The sequence below is a fragment of the Leptidea sinapis genome, chromosome 38, assembly GCF_905404315.1.
Source record: "Leptidea sinapis chromosome 38, ilLepSina1.1, whole genome shotgun sequence".
In the NCBI taxonomy this organism is placed as follows: Eukaryota; Metazoa; Arthropoda; class Insecta; order Lepidoptera; family Pieridae; genus Leptidea; species Leptidea sinapis.
This window is the reverse complement of record NC_066302.1, coordinates 4,620,452-4,632,102: the sequence shown is the minus strand read 5'-3', so window position 1 is coordinate 4,632,102 and position 11,651 is coordinate 4,620,452. Positions and strand designations below refer to the sequence as shown.

Sequence of the window (11,651 nt, the reverse complement as noted above, 5' to 3'; positions counted from 1 at the left end):
CCAACAGCATGTCATTTTTATTTTAATTTTTATATCATGACAACAGAACACAAGTGTTTTTAGATATAACTTATATTTTTGTTAAATATGGACAGTAAAACCAACGTGTGATACGATAATATGATGAATTTAAGTAATTACTTATGTAAAGATGAGTTCTTTGTCTCAGATAGGCGTTTGTTCAAAAGAGAAAGTGTCATGTGAAATCAAAGAGTCGCCTTCAATGATGTGGAAGAGGTCGATTGTGCAAGTTAAGTCTGAGTGTGTACGTGCTGCTGGAGGCCTAGTATTAGCACTCGCTGTAATAACTGTAAGTCGTCTGTGCTCTTCCCAAAATATAAATCATTGCTTATCTTGACCATGGCCTTTTAAACAAAAACTTATGTTAGCTATAAATAAACAATGATCTAATCCTTATAAATTTATATTAGGCTTACTAATTTTATTTTCTAATTAAGTGATATACTTTTATAACTGCCTTTATATTACAAAGAGTCTGAAATAATTAATAAAGGCTTTTCATAATACTATATTAAAAATTTCTATTTTTGAGATTAACAAAATTCTTTAATTTGAATGCAGAGTACATTTGGATTAAGTTCTGGCGCAGACTTGGTAATAGAGATCCCAGGATGGGGAGGTGGAGATACAGATGAGGCTCACTACAGACTGGATTACAGGCCCCCACAAGGCTCCCCCGCACCCAACTTCACTGTGCCTGCACGCGCCTCTACAATAAATTTTCAAGGTCTCCCAGGCACTAAATACCACTTTATGCTGTATTACACCAATGCAACATTTGCTGACCTATTAACATGGAATCAAACTATTATTACAGGTGAAGTATTTTAATTATGATATATTTGTTTACATTTTTAAATATTACATTTATAATTTTAAGTATCTAAATTTTTATTTGAGATATACATATATATTCAAAGGCTTATTTATGCAACAATCATCTACATATCTGATCTTTTTCCATTATATGTAATAATTAATTTAATATTGTTTTGCCACTGGATCCTCTTCAAAACATAGCAGCCTATAATTTTAATTATTTTATATTCAATCATGCAAAGTTCTTAAGGTAGTACTTGATGAACATGTTGATATAATATGGAACAAAATTCACTAATGCTTACACCTGAAATAAATCTGCACCACAAAATAAATTGAGTTTAGAATAGGGGGACCCCCCCACTTTGCCATTATTAAGTCATAAATCAAAGAGGATTCCCCATCACATTGACATCTGGCATTCCACAACCGCACATTTTGCATGAAATTTCTTGCCTGCGGTTTTCCCGAAGAAATATGGCCTAGGGACCATCAAGAAAAGAGCATACTCCTCCTTAAAGGCGGGCAACAAATCTCTTGACACCTGTTGTTGCTCATGTTCATGGGCAGTTGCCTCACCTCTCCCCATCCGGTGAGCCTAAAGGCTTTAAAGTTTATTACTGGTTTGATAGCATATTTTTCCAGAGATGCAGTATTCCAATACATCATTATAAAGGAAAAGACAACTTAGACACTATTGGTAATAATACTGCCATCTTTTAATTTAATATCCTAATTAATAGATAATAATAATATGTGTATCATCAAGAAATATGTTTTTGTTTCATCTCTTTAGACTTTCGTTGGTTTTTATTGTGGACAGAACATTATTACAACAACTATTCAAAAAAGTGCATTAACAAAATAATAGAACAGAGGAACCTGTATGAAGAAGACATTCAACTTATATAATATATTACAAATTCTGTAGAAATGTGTATTCACAAAGTATACTATAAAAAATAAACTCTTTAAATTTTAATTTAAGTTATAAGGATCAAAAGAAAGTATTTATACTATAAAATTTATAGCAACAATGATTCTTCAAATCAAATTCTGAATTGTAATTAATTGCTAATGAAGTAGATAACTAACAGTAATACTTAAATATTAATATGAAAAATATTTAAATTCACTAAACATTAATAAAGTTTTAATTAAATACACCTCTTATTCAAACCGAATACCTTAAATATTATTAAAATGCTATTATTTGTTAGTTTTAAGTTGGTGCCAAGTCATAAACAAAATAAAATTTATATTATATATAAAACTTAAGATGAATCACGTAAACCGGTTCATAAATCTCAGCGTAATCAGTGAGTAAACATACAAAACAAACCCGTTGAACTGAGTACCTCCTCCTTTTTGAAGTCGGTTAAAAATGCAATATGCTTTTATAATCTTTGTCTTAATATTATTTTTATTTACATATATATTCTAATAAAATATAGATTGAAGTTATTGAATTATTTTATCAATCAAGGTCTGTATTATCAATTGTTACATGTTGTCATGCTGCTAATTATTGTTCTATCTAAAGCTAGAATGGATGGGTTGAATATCTTGACATGCATATCACATACATTAACAATAAATGTTTTTTAATAATAATTAAATTCACATCCATATAATTACAATTGTAAGTAAAACCGTCTCAACAGAATCATCATAATGTAATTGATTTTGATCATCTTCTTCTCCATTTAGATAGGTAATATCGAGTTCAGCTCGTGTACTTTACCTTTTTGCTTGCGAATTTGCGATGTTGTACAGTGACACGCAATTAAATAATATACATATTGTTGTTTCTTTTAAGCACAGAAAAATAAAGGTACGGGAAAAAAGTACTGAGGTTATCTAAACCTCTAACTTCTTTCTATTGTCGCCTAGTAACAGCTATGGTCCGTTTCAAACTAGTAGCCGAGACCTTGACGAAGCGGACTCGTTTCAACTAATTTTTACTTGTTCGATCGCCCCTCTCACCTCTTTCTCTGTGTAAGTTTTACATGTACTCCACTGTCTAGAGCTGAGCGAGTTCATTTCACCTTTTTCGGCTCACCGAGTCTTTTCCGTTCAAATATTTGTTGGTAGAAACACAAGTATCAGTTTTACTCTTGCGAGTTGAACCAAGTCGTTAATAGGTCCGCTTCGCTCGCGGTGGAAACCGGTTTTTACTTCCGTGGCTACTTCATTTATGTAGGAACGAGCCGAGAAAAACGTTTGCCATATGGTTTTCTACTAATGCGTGCTGCCCATAATAATAGGAATCATGAAAAACCTTTTTAAAGTAGAAACATAATTTTATTATTATTATTTATACATTAATCATACGTTTATGCTAAATTTGTAATTGTGTAGATACTTCTTTTTTTTTTATCTATTCGTCTAAATTTAAATAAATAATCCATATATTATGATAACCCTGAATTGAATGTGTAAAAGTAACAAGAAACTTCAGTCCGTGCGACTCCCATGTGACGTTCCACTTCTATTTGAGAATATTCGTATAATTCCGTGCCAAGTCGATTCTTGGAGATAATGTCCTTGCTAGTCCGTTAGCCATGGAAAAGTCAGGCCTATGAAATTTACCAATTAACATTCCTACCACTGGGAATATACTACAATAATTACAACACAGGTGACCATCATACAGACGTGGTACAATATATAAATGTTCCCAAGCGGGGATCTAACTCACAACCTTTGACTCGAGAGGTCCATATAAGTACGACTCCAACCGTACGATTACGGACAGCCCTTGATGTTAACCTGACGCTGCCTAAAAATTCTGAAGAGACCGAAATAGGTGGGAAATCTGAAAGTGCAAGGTCACGACTGTATAAATCTAATGAAAATCACTTTATTCATCTAAGTCAACGAAATGATGAATGTCAAATGTTATTTTTTCCTTATTTTTTATATTATAGGCGGATGCATCTCAGCCAACACAACTTATTTTTTGCTGAGTGGCTGAATATGTGTGTGGTCTATCGTTATTCGTTATCTTAATGAAATAGACCCTTTGTATTGATCAATTTCGGTCACTTTCTGTTTACTTCTTGCTCTAATATGATCAGTTGTTGGCAATCAAGATCCGAATCGATGGTTCTATCCTGCGGTAAATGCTCATAATGAACAATGCCCTTTCAATCCGACCATACACACAGCATCACCTAATTGCGAGTAAGCCCGTGTTTTACCACAATTTTTGGACGTTGCTGTTGTACGTGATCCACATTTCATCACCAGTTATAAATCTCTTTGAAAACAATTTGGTTTCATTACGTCTCAATTAGAAATAGGGAATAAATACGTGGTTCATTAGGTTTCTTTCAGTAAGCTAAGTGTGGCACCTAGCTTCTTTCAAATGGGCTAAAACTGTTTTGTGGTGAATTGCCAGTTCTTGAGCTAAGTCGTAAAATTGTAAATCGGCGTCTATTTTATTCGTAAACAGGGTGGGCGACCAGAGCGCGGTGAATATACTTAAACCAACTTATGCTACCCTTGCTGATACGAAAAACAAATAAAAAATAATTGGAAACAAAATCTTACTTATATGTTTCTGTTGTGAAATGTAGCCATTTCATTTGTCATCTGCATAATAGTAGACCCAAATATTGATATATGCGAAGACTTTCCCCGACTTTTATGCAAATGTTCCCAAGTGAAGATCGAACTCACAACTCTGAGCTCGAGAAGGCACATATACTACTCCTCCACCGTCCGATTTTTTTTTAAAAATTTAACTTCTTTTAACTTTCAAATCGAATCCGAGCAAATTTGCATGCTGCATGTATAGTATTATTATATGTATAACAAAAAGATATTATCTTACTTCATTATATTGTACAGAAGTCCGTAAACACGGAAATATTTATGAACAAAGAATCGAGATGATTGGTCTGTGACGAGTGGCCATGTCCAATCTGCAGCCATAGTATTTTTGCTACATACTTGTGCTCATAATAACCATAACTGAAATTAGTTATGCAATATTAAACGACATAATGTTCTCTTGTTTTGTTGCTGTACAATAACATTATATTTGTAAACACACTACGTAATGGTTAGTGTATGTTATTGATTGACGGGATAGCTACTTTATCCTTAGGAAAGTGAGAAACAATAGTTTAATGTAGTATAATATTATTGGCAAACCTCGACTTGTAAACAGATTTGTCTAAAGCAAAATTGGTTTAACCTAAATGTTTTGGGGTATTCTATTTTAACTAAGGACCTTCTAAGTATATAAATACTTTGCTTTACTAATATGGCAGTAGTATTGAATAAATTGTTGGTTAAAACTCTAGAAGGCATTCAAATTTATAATAAGAAAATTATTCTTAATATACTTTTTTAGTCTCTGCATTGGTAAATCGGCTGTATAATAGGTATCGGCCAACCCTGGCAAGGGCTATGATATTTAGTCTAAAGTGGAGTATTTTCTGCCTTTTATTTACCAGTGGGAGTTTTCCTTTGCACAGGACGACGCCTAGATTATGGCTACAACGTGGCCTATTTCTGCCGTGAAGCAATAATGTGTAAACTTTATTGTGTTTCGGTCGAAGGGCGGCGTAGCTAGTAAAATTACTGGGCAAATGAAACTTACCATCTTATGTCATAAGGGGACGAGCGCAATTGTAGTGCCGCTCAGAATTTTTGGGTTTTTCAAGAATCCTCAACGGCACTACCTTGGGCAGGGGGTATTAATTACGATCAGCTGAACGTACTGCTAGTCTCGTTCTTATATCCTTTAAAAAGAAAGAAGAGCGAAATGGACTTAGAGTTAGAAACTTTGGCCCGAGGTTGAGTTTGGCAGATAAGACAACTTTCTTTTTCTGAACATACTGAAAAATTAATGTTTGCATCAGGTATATCTATAAGGCCGTAGTGTTATATTTATACGTTAATTTATGCATTTTATTGTATCATCTCCGAAGAGACATCATTTAGACGATAAATTAGTTTATTTCCATTTGTGTATGTTTTCTGTATGCTTAATTTAATATTGATTCTTTTGCACATTAATCTTCTTGATTGCCCTAATCAAAATCAATAAATATTTTTAAATGTAGGTTGATGGCTTAAATGAAACAGATTATAGGTATGACATTGGACATATGACATTTGTATATAACATATAATATATAATATTTTGAGGAATTGCGAATAGAATTCGATTTAAGAGTGATCCATTTAATATCGACTTGCGACCCGTCCCAGCTTCGCAAGGGTGTAATTTAAAAAAAAGAGTGTAACATGTTATTATGCCTTGATTATAGAATTTTGTACGGGTTATGCTTTTCATACTAGTCGTGCCAATATCTCGGGATAGCGTCGGCATGAAAAGGAATAATCTTGTGTCTTAAATGGATACATAGTGACTGTTCTGTATCAAAATGTAAACTTCCACCCGCATTAAAGATGTCTACGGGCGGCCTTTTTTCCGATCTATTCAAATTCAAATATTTTTATTCAAAATAGGATATAAAATCACTAAGACTATTGTAATACTTTAGGTTATAAATAGCGCGAATAGCCCTATTCCGCAGCAAAAATATTGTATTAATATCGTAAGCGTTGCCCCATACCAGTATACTATAGGACTTAATACTATGGAAATAACTAAAGTAAACTAGTCGCGCCGTATCTATGTCAATTAATTGTCTAATCTTTTTAGCCGCGTATGCTGCAGAACTAATTCTGTTCGCCAATCCTTCAATATGGGGGCCCCATTGTAATTTGAATTCCAAAGTAATGCCAAGAAATCTAGTAGATTCCACCAGTTTTATCACGTCTCCGTTTAACTATCAGAGGCAGTGAATGGGCAAGAATCAATCATTAGCCCAATAATTCTTGCCTATTGACCCGTTTAACATCAAATGTTGATATAATAGATAGGTAAAAATTAAGAAGGTATAAATGTAGATATTCCAATAATGTTATATGTTTCAATATCATAGATAAGTAATCATTTACATCTTGGAAGTTGGATTTAATTATGGAATATATATACATATTCCAATAGTGTTAGATATAACAAAATCGGCTGTTACAAGTTTTATGAAGGTATAGTTTTCATTACTCTTTTGGCAAAAGCGAACATTTATTTCGCGCAAAGTTATATAAAAACCCATAAAACCTTGTTTTTTTTTATTAGGTTTTCGGTTTTGTTTCTGACAACGGAACTGCCCGTGTTAAGCTTATAGACTTACTTCCATACTTGTGCGTAAAAGAGAATTTTAATAACTTTTTGCGTTCAATTTGTAAATTTCTTCGAAGGTGTATTATAAAGCAATATTGCTTAATTTTTTTTTATCAAAATAAGGGACGAGACGAGCAGGACGTTCAGCTGATGGTATTTGATATGCCCTACCCATTACAATGCTGTGCCGCTCAGGATTCTTGAAAAAACCAAAAATTCTGAGCGGCACTACAATTGCGCTCGTCACCTTGAGACATAAGATGTTAAGTCTCATTTGCCCAGTAATTTCACTAGCTACGGCGCCCTTTAGACTGAAACACAGTTATACTTACATATTACTGCTTCACGGCAGAAATAGGCGCCGTTGTGGTACCCATAATCTAGCCGGCTTCCCATGCAAAAAGCCTCCCACTGGTAAAACTGGATGAAAAGTATATTGTAAATTAATTTGGTTGGTCTATGTTCAGCGCCCGAGCCCCCCACCAACCTGACGGTGAGCCTGGGCCGCAACAAGCAGGCTGCCATCTCGTGGTCGCCGCCCGCTCACGGAGACTACACTGGCTTCCGTTTCAAGGTAATCTATCTCTCGTCGCTTACCAGACCTCGAATATTCTGTCTTGAATGGCACAAGATGAGCTACAAATTTAAATATCATTCTCATCATCTGGTGGTGTGGCGTTCCTCTGCAGTGCAGTTTTTAAGGAACTGTCTACCAAAGGGCAGCGTGCTGCTTGTGGTGCCAGGTCGATGTGTTTTAGTTAAGAAATCACCGTATTTGTTGGATGGAATTTCTAATTGTGACAGTAATCACGACCATCATGTTCATGAAGCATCCTTACACAAACAATGAATTCAAGCATTTTTAGGAAATAATTTATATTATTTAAACACGACTAATAAACGGAATGCAGCAGCTTACAAACTAATTTGTTATGTATATTACAGCCATTGTAAATGACTCTATTTGATTGAAAAGAGTGGCCGTTGAGTTTCTTATATATTCTTCTCGCGAGCTCAACTTTTCACGAACATATTTATAGTGACGATTCAAAAGCGCTTAGTTTAAGCCTGATTGAATAAAGTTTATTTGACTTTGACTTTGGAATGAGATTCCTTGCACATTATTTCCGAGAACATGCGACATGGTTACATACCAACTCGTAAACTTGTAACAAAAAGAACCGACAACGCTCTTGTGAAAATTACAAAAGCACTTCTAGTGTTCTAAGACAGTTTGTGCGGCGTTGATTGAAGAAGTGACCTGTTCGCAATAGTTTCTCTTCAAGCACCAGAGGACTCGAGAGACGCTCTTAACTGTATTTTCATACTGCGATCGCATTTTCACCGGCATAATGACGTTAAATGGTCTTTCAGTGGTGCCATTGCGAAAGATCTCCTTTTATATGGACGTTGAAAGCATTAATCGCCGCACGAACAGATTAAACGTCCTGGAGGTCTACTCGCAAAATCGAGAACGATATGTTCGGAACGATACGATAATACTCCGAATATATCGCACTTACCCTACTCTAACAAATGTTCGCATTCCATATCGTTTATCGTAACCATATACTAATATTTTGATTTTTTACGATGTTAGAGTGAATTAATTATGTGCAAAACGCTGTTAAACATTAGTTTAGACGCTAAGGACCATGCCAGACTCTGCACCACCAATTTGGTATCATTTACACAAAATGTAAATATTCAGGGTTGAGATACTTTTAAGGGTTGAGATACTTTTTATTAGGTATAATAAAAAGTATCTCAACCCTTCTCGTCGACTTCCTATTTCTCAGGCGGCCATTTCCATTACTTTCTACGCATAAACGATCAACAAAATGACTTAAATTACTTGGTAGTAAAAAAATCCCGTTGAATACACAAACTAGTACGGTGCTTCACTTGCTAATAATATCACGGCGCGGAGTCCTTCTTTTTTTACTCGTCCGTGCATTACATTAGAAATTAAATAGCGCACCCTCAAAGTATGAGGTTCGCATTCAGTGGCTAACAGCAGAGTGTTGGTGCAGGTGGTGCCGCTATCAGAGCGCGGCGCGGGCTCCGAGGGCGGAGCTCGCAACATCACGGTGGAGGGCGACGCCGACGGCAACTGGACCCAGGTGGTGCGCGACCTGTCGCCGGGCGCCACCTACCAGCTGCACGCCTTCACGCTGCTGCACGACAAGGAGAGCGCCGCGTACGCATCCTTCAACTTCACCACCAGTGAGTACACCGGTGACTTTGGACTCAACAATTTTAAACCGACTTCAATAAAGGGGGAGGTTCTCAATTCGTCGGTAATTTCTTATTTGTTCTGTCTGTTCAGTCGGTGTCATCTAAGATAGGTTTGTAACTACATACATAGGTATATGTATAGGTACATACTACATACATAGGTATATATATAGGTGAGATGTGCTTGAGTCGTGAGGAGGCAACAGCGGGTCGCGGCGGAAGGACACCGATTCCAAAAATAACAATAATTGTAACTGGAATTAGATTGTATAAAAATACGCAATTATTTTTATACTTTTTAGTGCATATTATATCTATTGTTTTGGAATAGTGTGTTGTTTTTTTGTTATTTTTTTTTTAAATCCAAGCCATAGAAAATTTATAGAGAACCTTGCTTTTGGACAATCGATGAAAAAGGCCATGTTTATTACTGTAGTGTGCCTGACAAGCTACGTTTTACATTCGCGATTTGTATTAGTGTGCGTGCATTACTCAATGTAGAGGAAATCACAGTCTTATCTAGACGTTTAAATGATCTAAGATTAAAGTATTGAATACACTAGATGCCGCCAACATATCCTACTTTTTCTCAACGTGCGATGTAAGATCTTATAAATTATTGGTAGCTAAAGTATCAACAATTTTACTCTTGGTCAGGAACTCAGGGGTTTCCTCCGCTTTCACAGTCGCTACAGGCACAGCTGCTATCTGCAACCCAATGAAAGAATGAATTTGTTCAATAATATGGCAGTGCACTGCTTCGGCGATGGCAGCTCAGGTCCATCCAATGAAGTCATCCATGTAGTATTCGACAATAGCCGCGTTCTGACTGAGCGAGAAGCTTGGCAAATCCTCTGTCAGTCAAGAGGTGCCTCGTTTCAAAAGCGCCTAGGAAATTTACCCGCGCAAAACTCAAGACGTTTGTGTTGGTGCCTCGCTTGTTCGACGAACGATGGAATCACTTTCTGGTTCTAATAGAAAAGGTTTCCTCAATATTCTGAACACAGAACTTAAAATGCCTTTGTTTCCGTTTTTTTTGTACAAGAATCAGCAGTGGTGGCTATAGGTTTCCGAACGTACGGTCTCATCCAAAACTGGCTATACAAGCGGTGTTAAGCACGTGCAGTCTCTGTTCGACTTCACGTTAAGCTGAGAGTTCGATGCTGGCTCAGCCTGTCCGTGGCTCAGCCTTGCCGCGCGCGGCATTCTCATGCAAGAACTGTATAGACCCAGGCGGCCTTCCGCAGCAAACGTCCGAGGCTTCCTCGCGAGACTGCTCGCTCAGTCAGTACCCGGCTAATTACAAGCCACCATCCATTTGTTTGACCGACTTCAAAAAGGAGGAGGTTCTCAATTTTATTAGTATTTTTCTTATGTATGTACGAGTACGCTGAGATTTAGGATTCGATTTTTTTTAAGTCATGTATTTAACAGCCAGCAGTAGGTTCAAGGTTAGTACCTGTGCCCTCACAAGTATGCGAGGCGACACTTATAGCCCGCGCCATCCCATTGTCGTGGAGCCACGTCCGGCGTCCGCGTCCGCGCCGAACAATGCCACATTATGGTGCCACATCAAAGTCCTCAAGGTTAGGTTATAGCTATAGTTATTGCTACCTAGGTGGTGTTCACATGATTTTTTGTAAAGTTCACGTAATACTCCTACATTATCTTAATATATAAAATTCTCGTGTCATGGTGTTAAACATTGAACTACTCCGAAACGGCTTGACCGATTCTCAAGAAATTTTGAGTGCATATTGGGTACGTCTGAGAATCGGACAACATCTATTTTTCATCCCCCTAAATGTTAAGGGTGGTCCACACGATTTTTTTTTTTAATTTGTTTGAATTTTTTTTTAAAGTTGTTTGATTATGAGTCAGCATTAAAAAATACATACAACTTAAAATTTTCACCCATCTACGATCAACAGTTACTTTTGTATCGCGATTTTAATATCGGCAATACAACGTTTGCTGGGTCAGCTAGTTTCCTATAACTACTGCGATATCTTGCTTTATTCTTAGAAAGTTACAATTTTAGATTGTACCTACTAAGACAAACGGGAAGAACTCTACAATAAATTTGTTTTCTAGTGTCAAAATAATAAAACTTCTTTTTCGTTAGTTATAACGACAGTTGGTTTTTTATTTTAATTTCAACAACGCGATCATGAATACGTTATTCCTACAGTTTATCAGTATTCCTACCTACAATATTGCGTTGGTAACTCGCTCCATCAAAGAACAGAACACCTGTGTCTACAATCTCGGTACACACTCATCGCTTCTCTGTAGCCAATGCCAATTTGCAACGCTTCAGTTGATACATAGTATGCCTCTCACTTACATGACGTGTCCGCCATGA

The 11,651-nt window shown here is 36.3% G+C and overlaps 1 protein-coding gene across 1 annotated transcript in view; it reads left to right on the top strand.

Moving 5' to 3' along the window:
• The window catches only part of LOC126975850 (tyrosine-protein phosphatase 10D), an 87,905-nt gene continuing 76,254 nt past the window's right edge, over positions 1 to 11,651 (top strand). The window contains exons 1-4 of the mRNA XM_050823893.1: positions 1 to 310; positions 583 to 838; positions 7,516 to 7,622; positions 9,082 to 9,274. Coding sequence (XP_050679850.1) covers positions 152 to 310; positions 583 to 838; positions 7,516 to 7,622; positions 9,082 to 9,274 — 715 coding nt within the window. The 5' untranslated portion in view covers positions 1 to 151. The remainder of the gene's footprint in view (positions 311 to 582; positions 839 to 7,515; positions 7,623 to 9,081; positions 9,275 to 11,651) is intronic.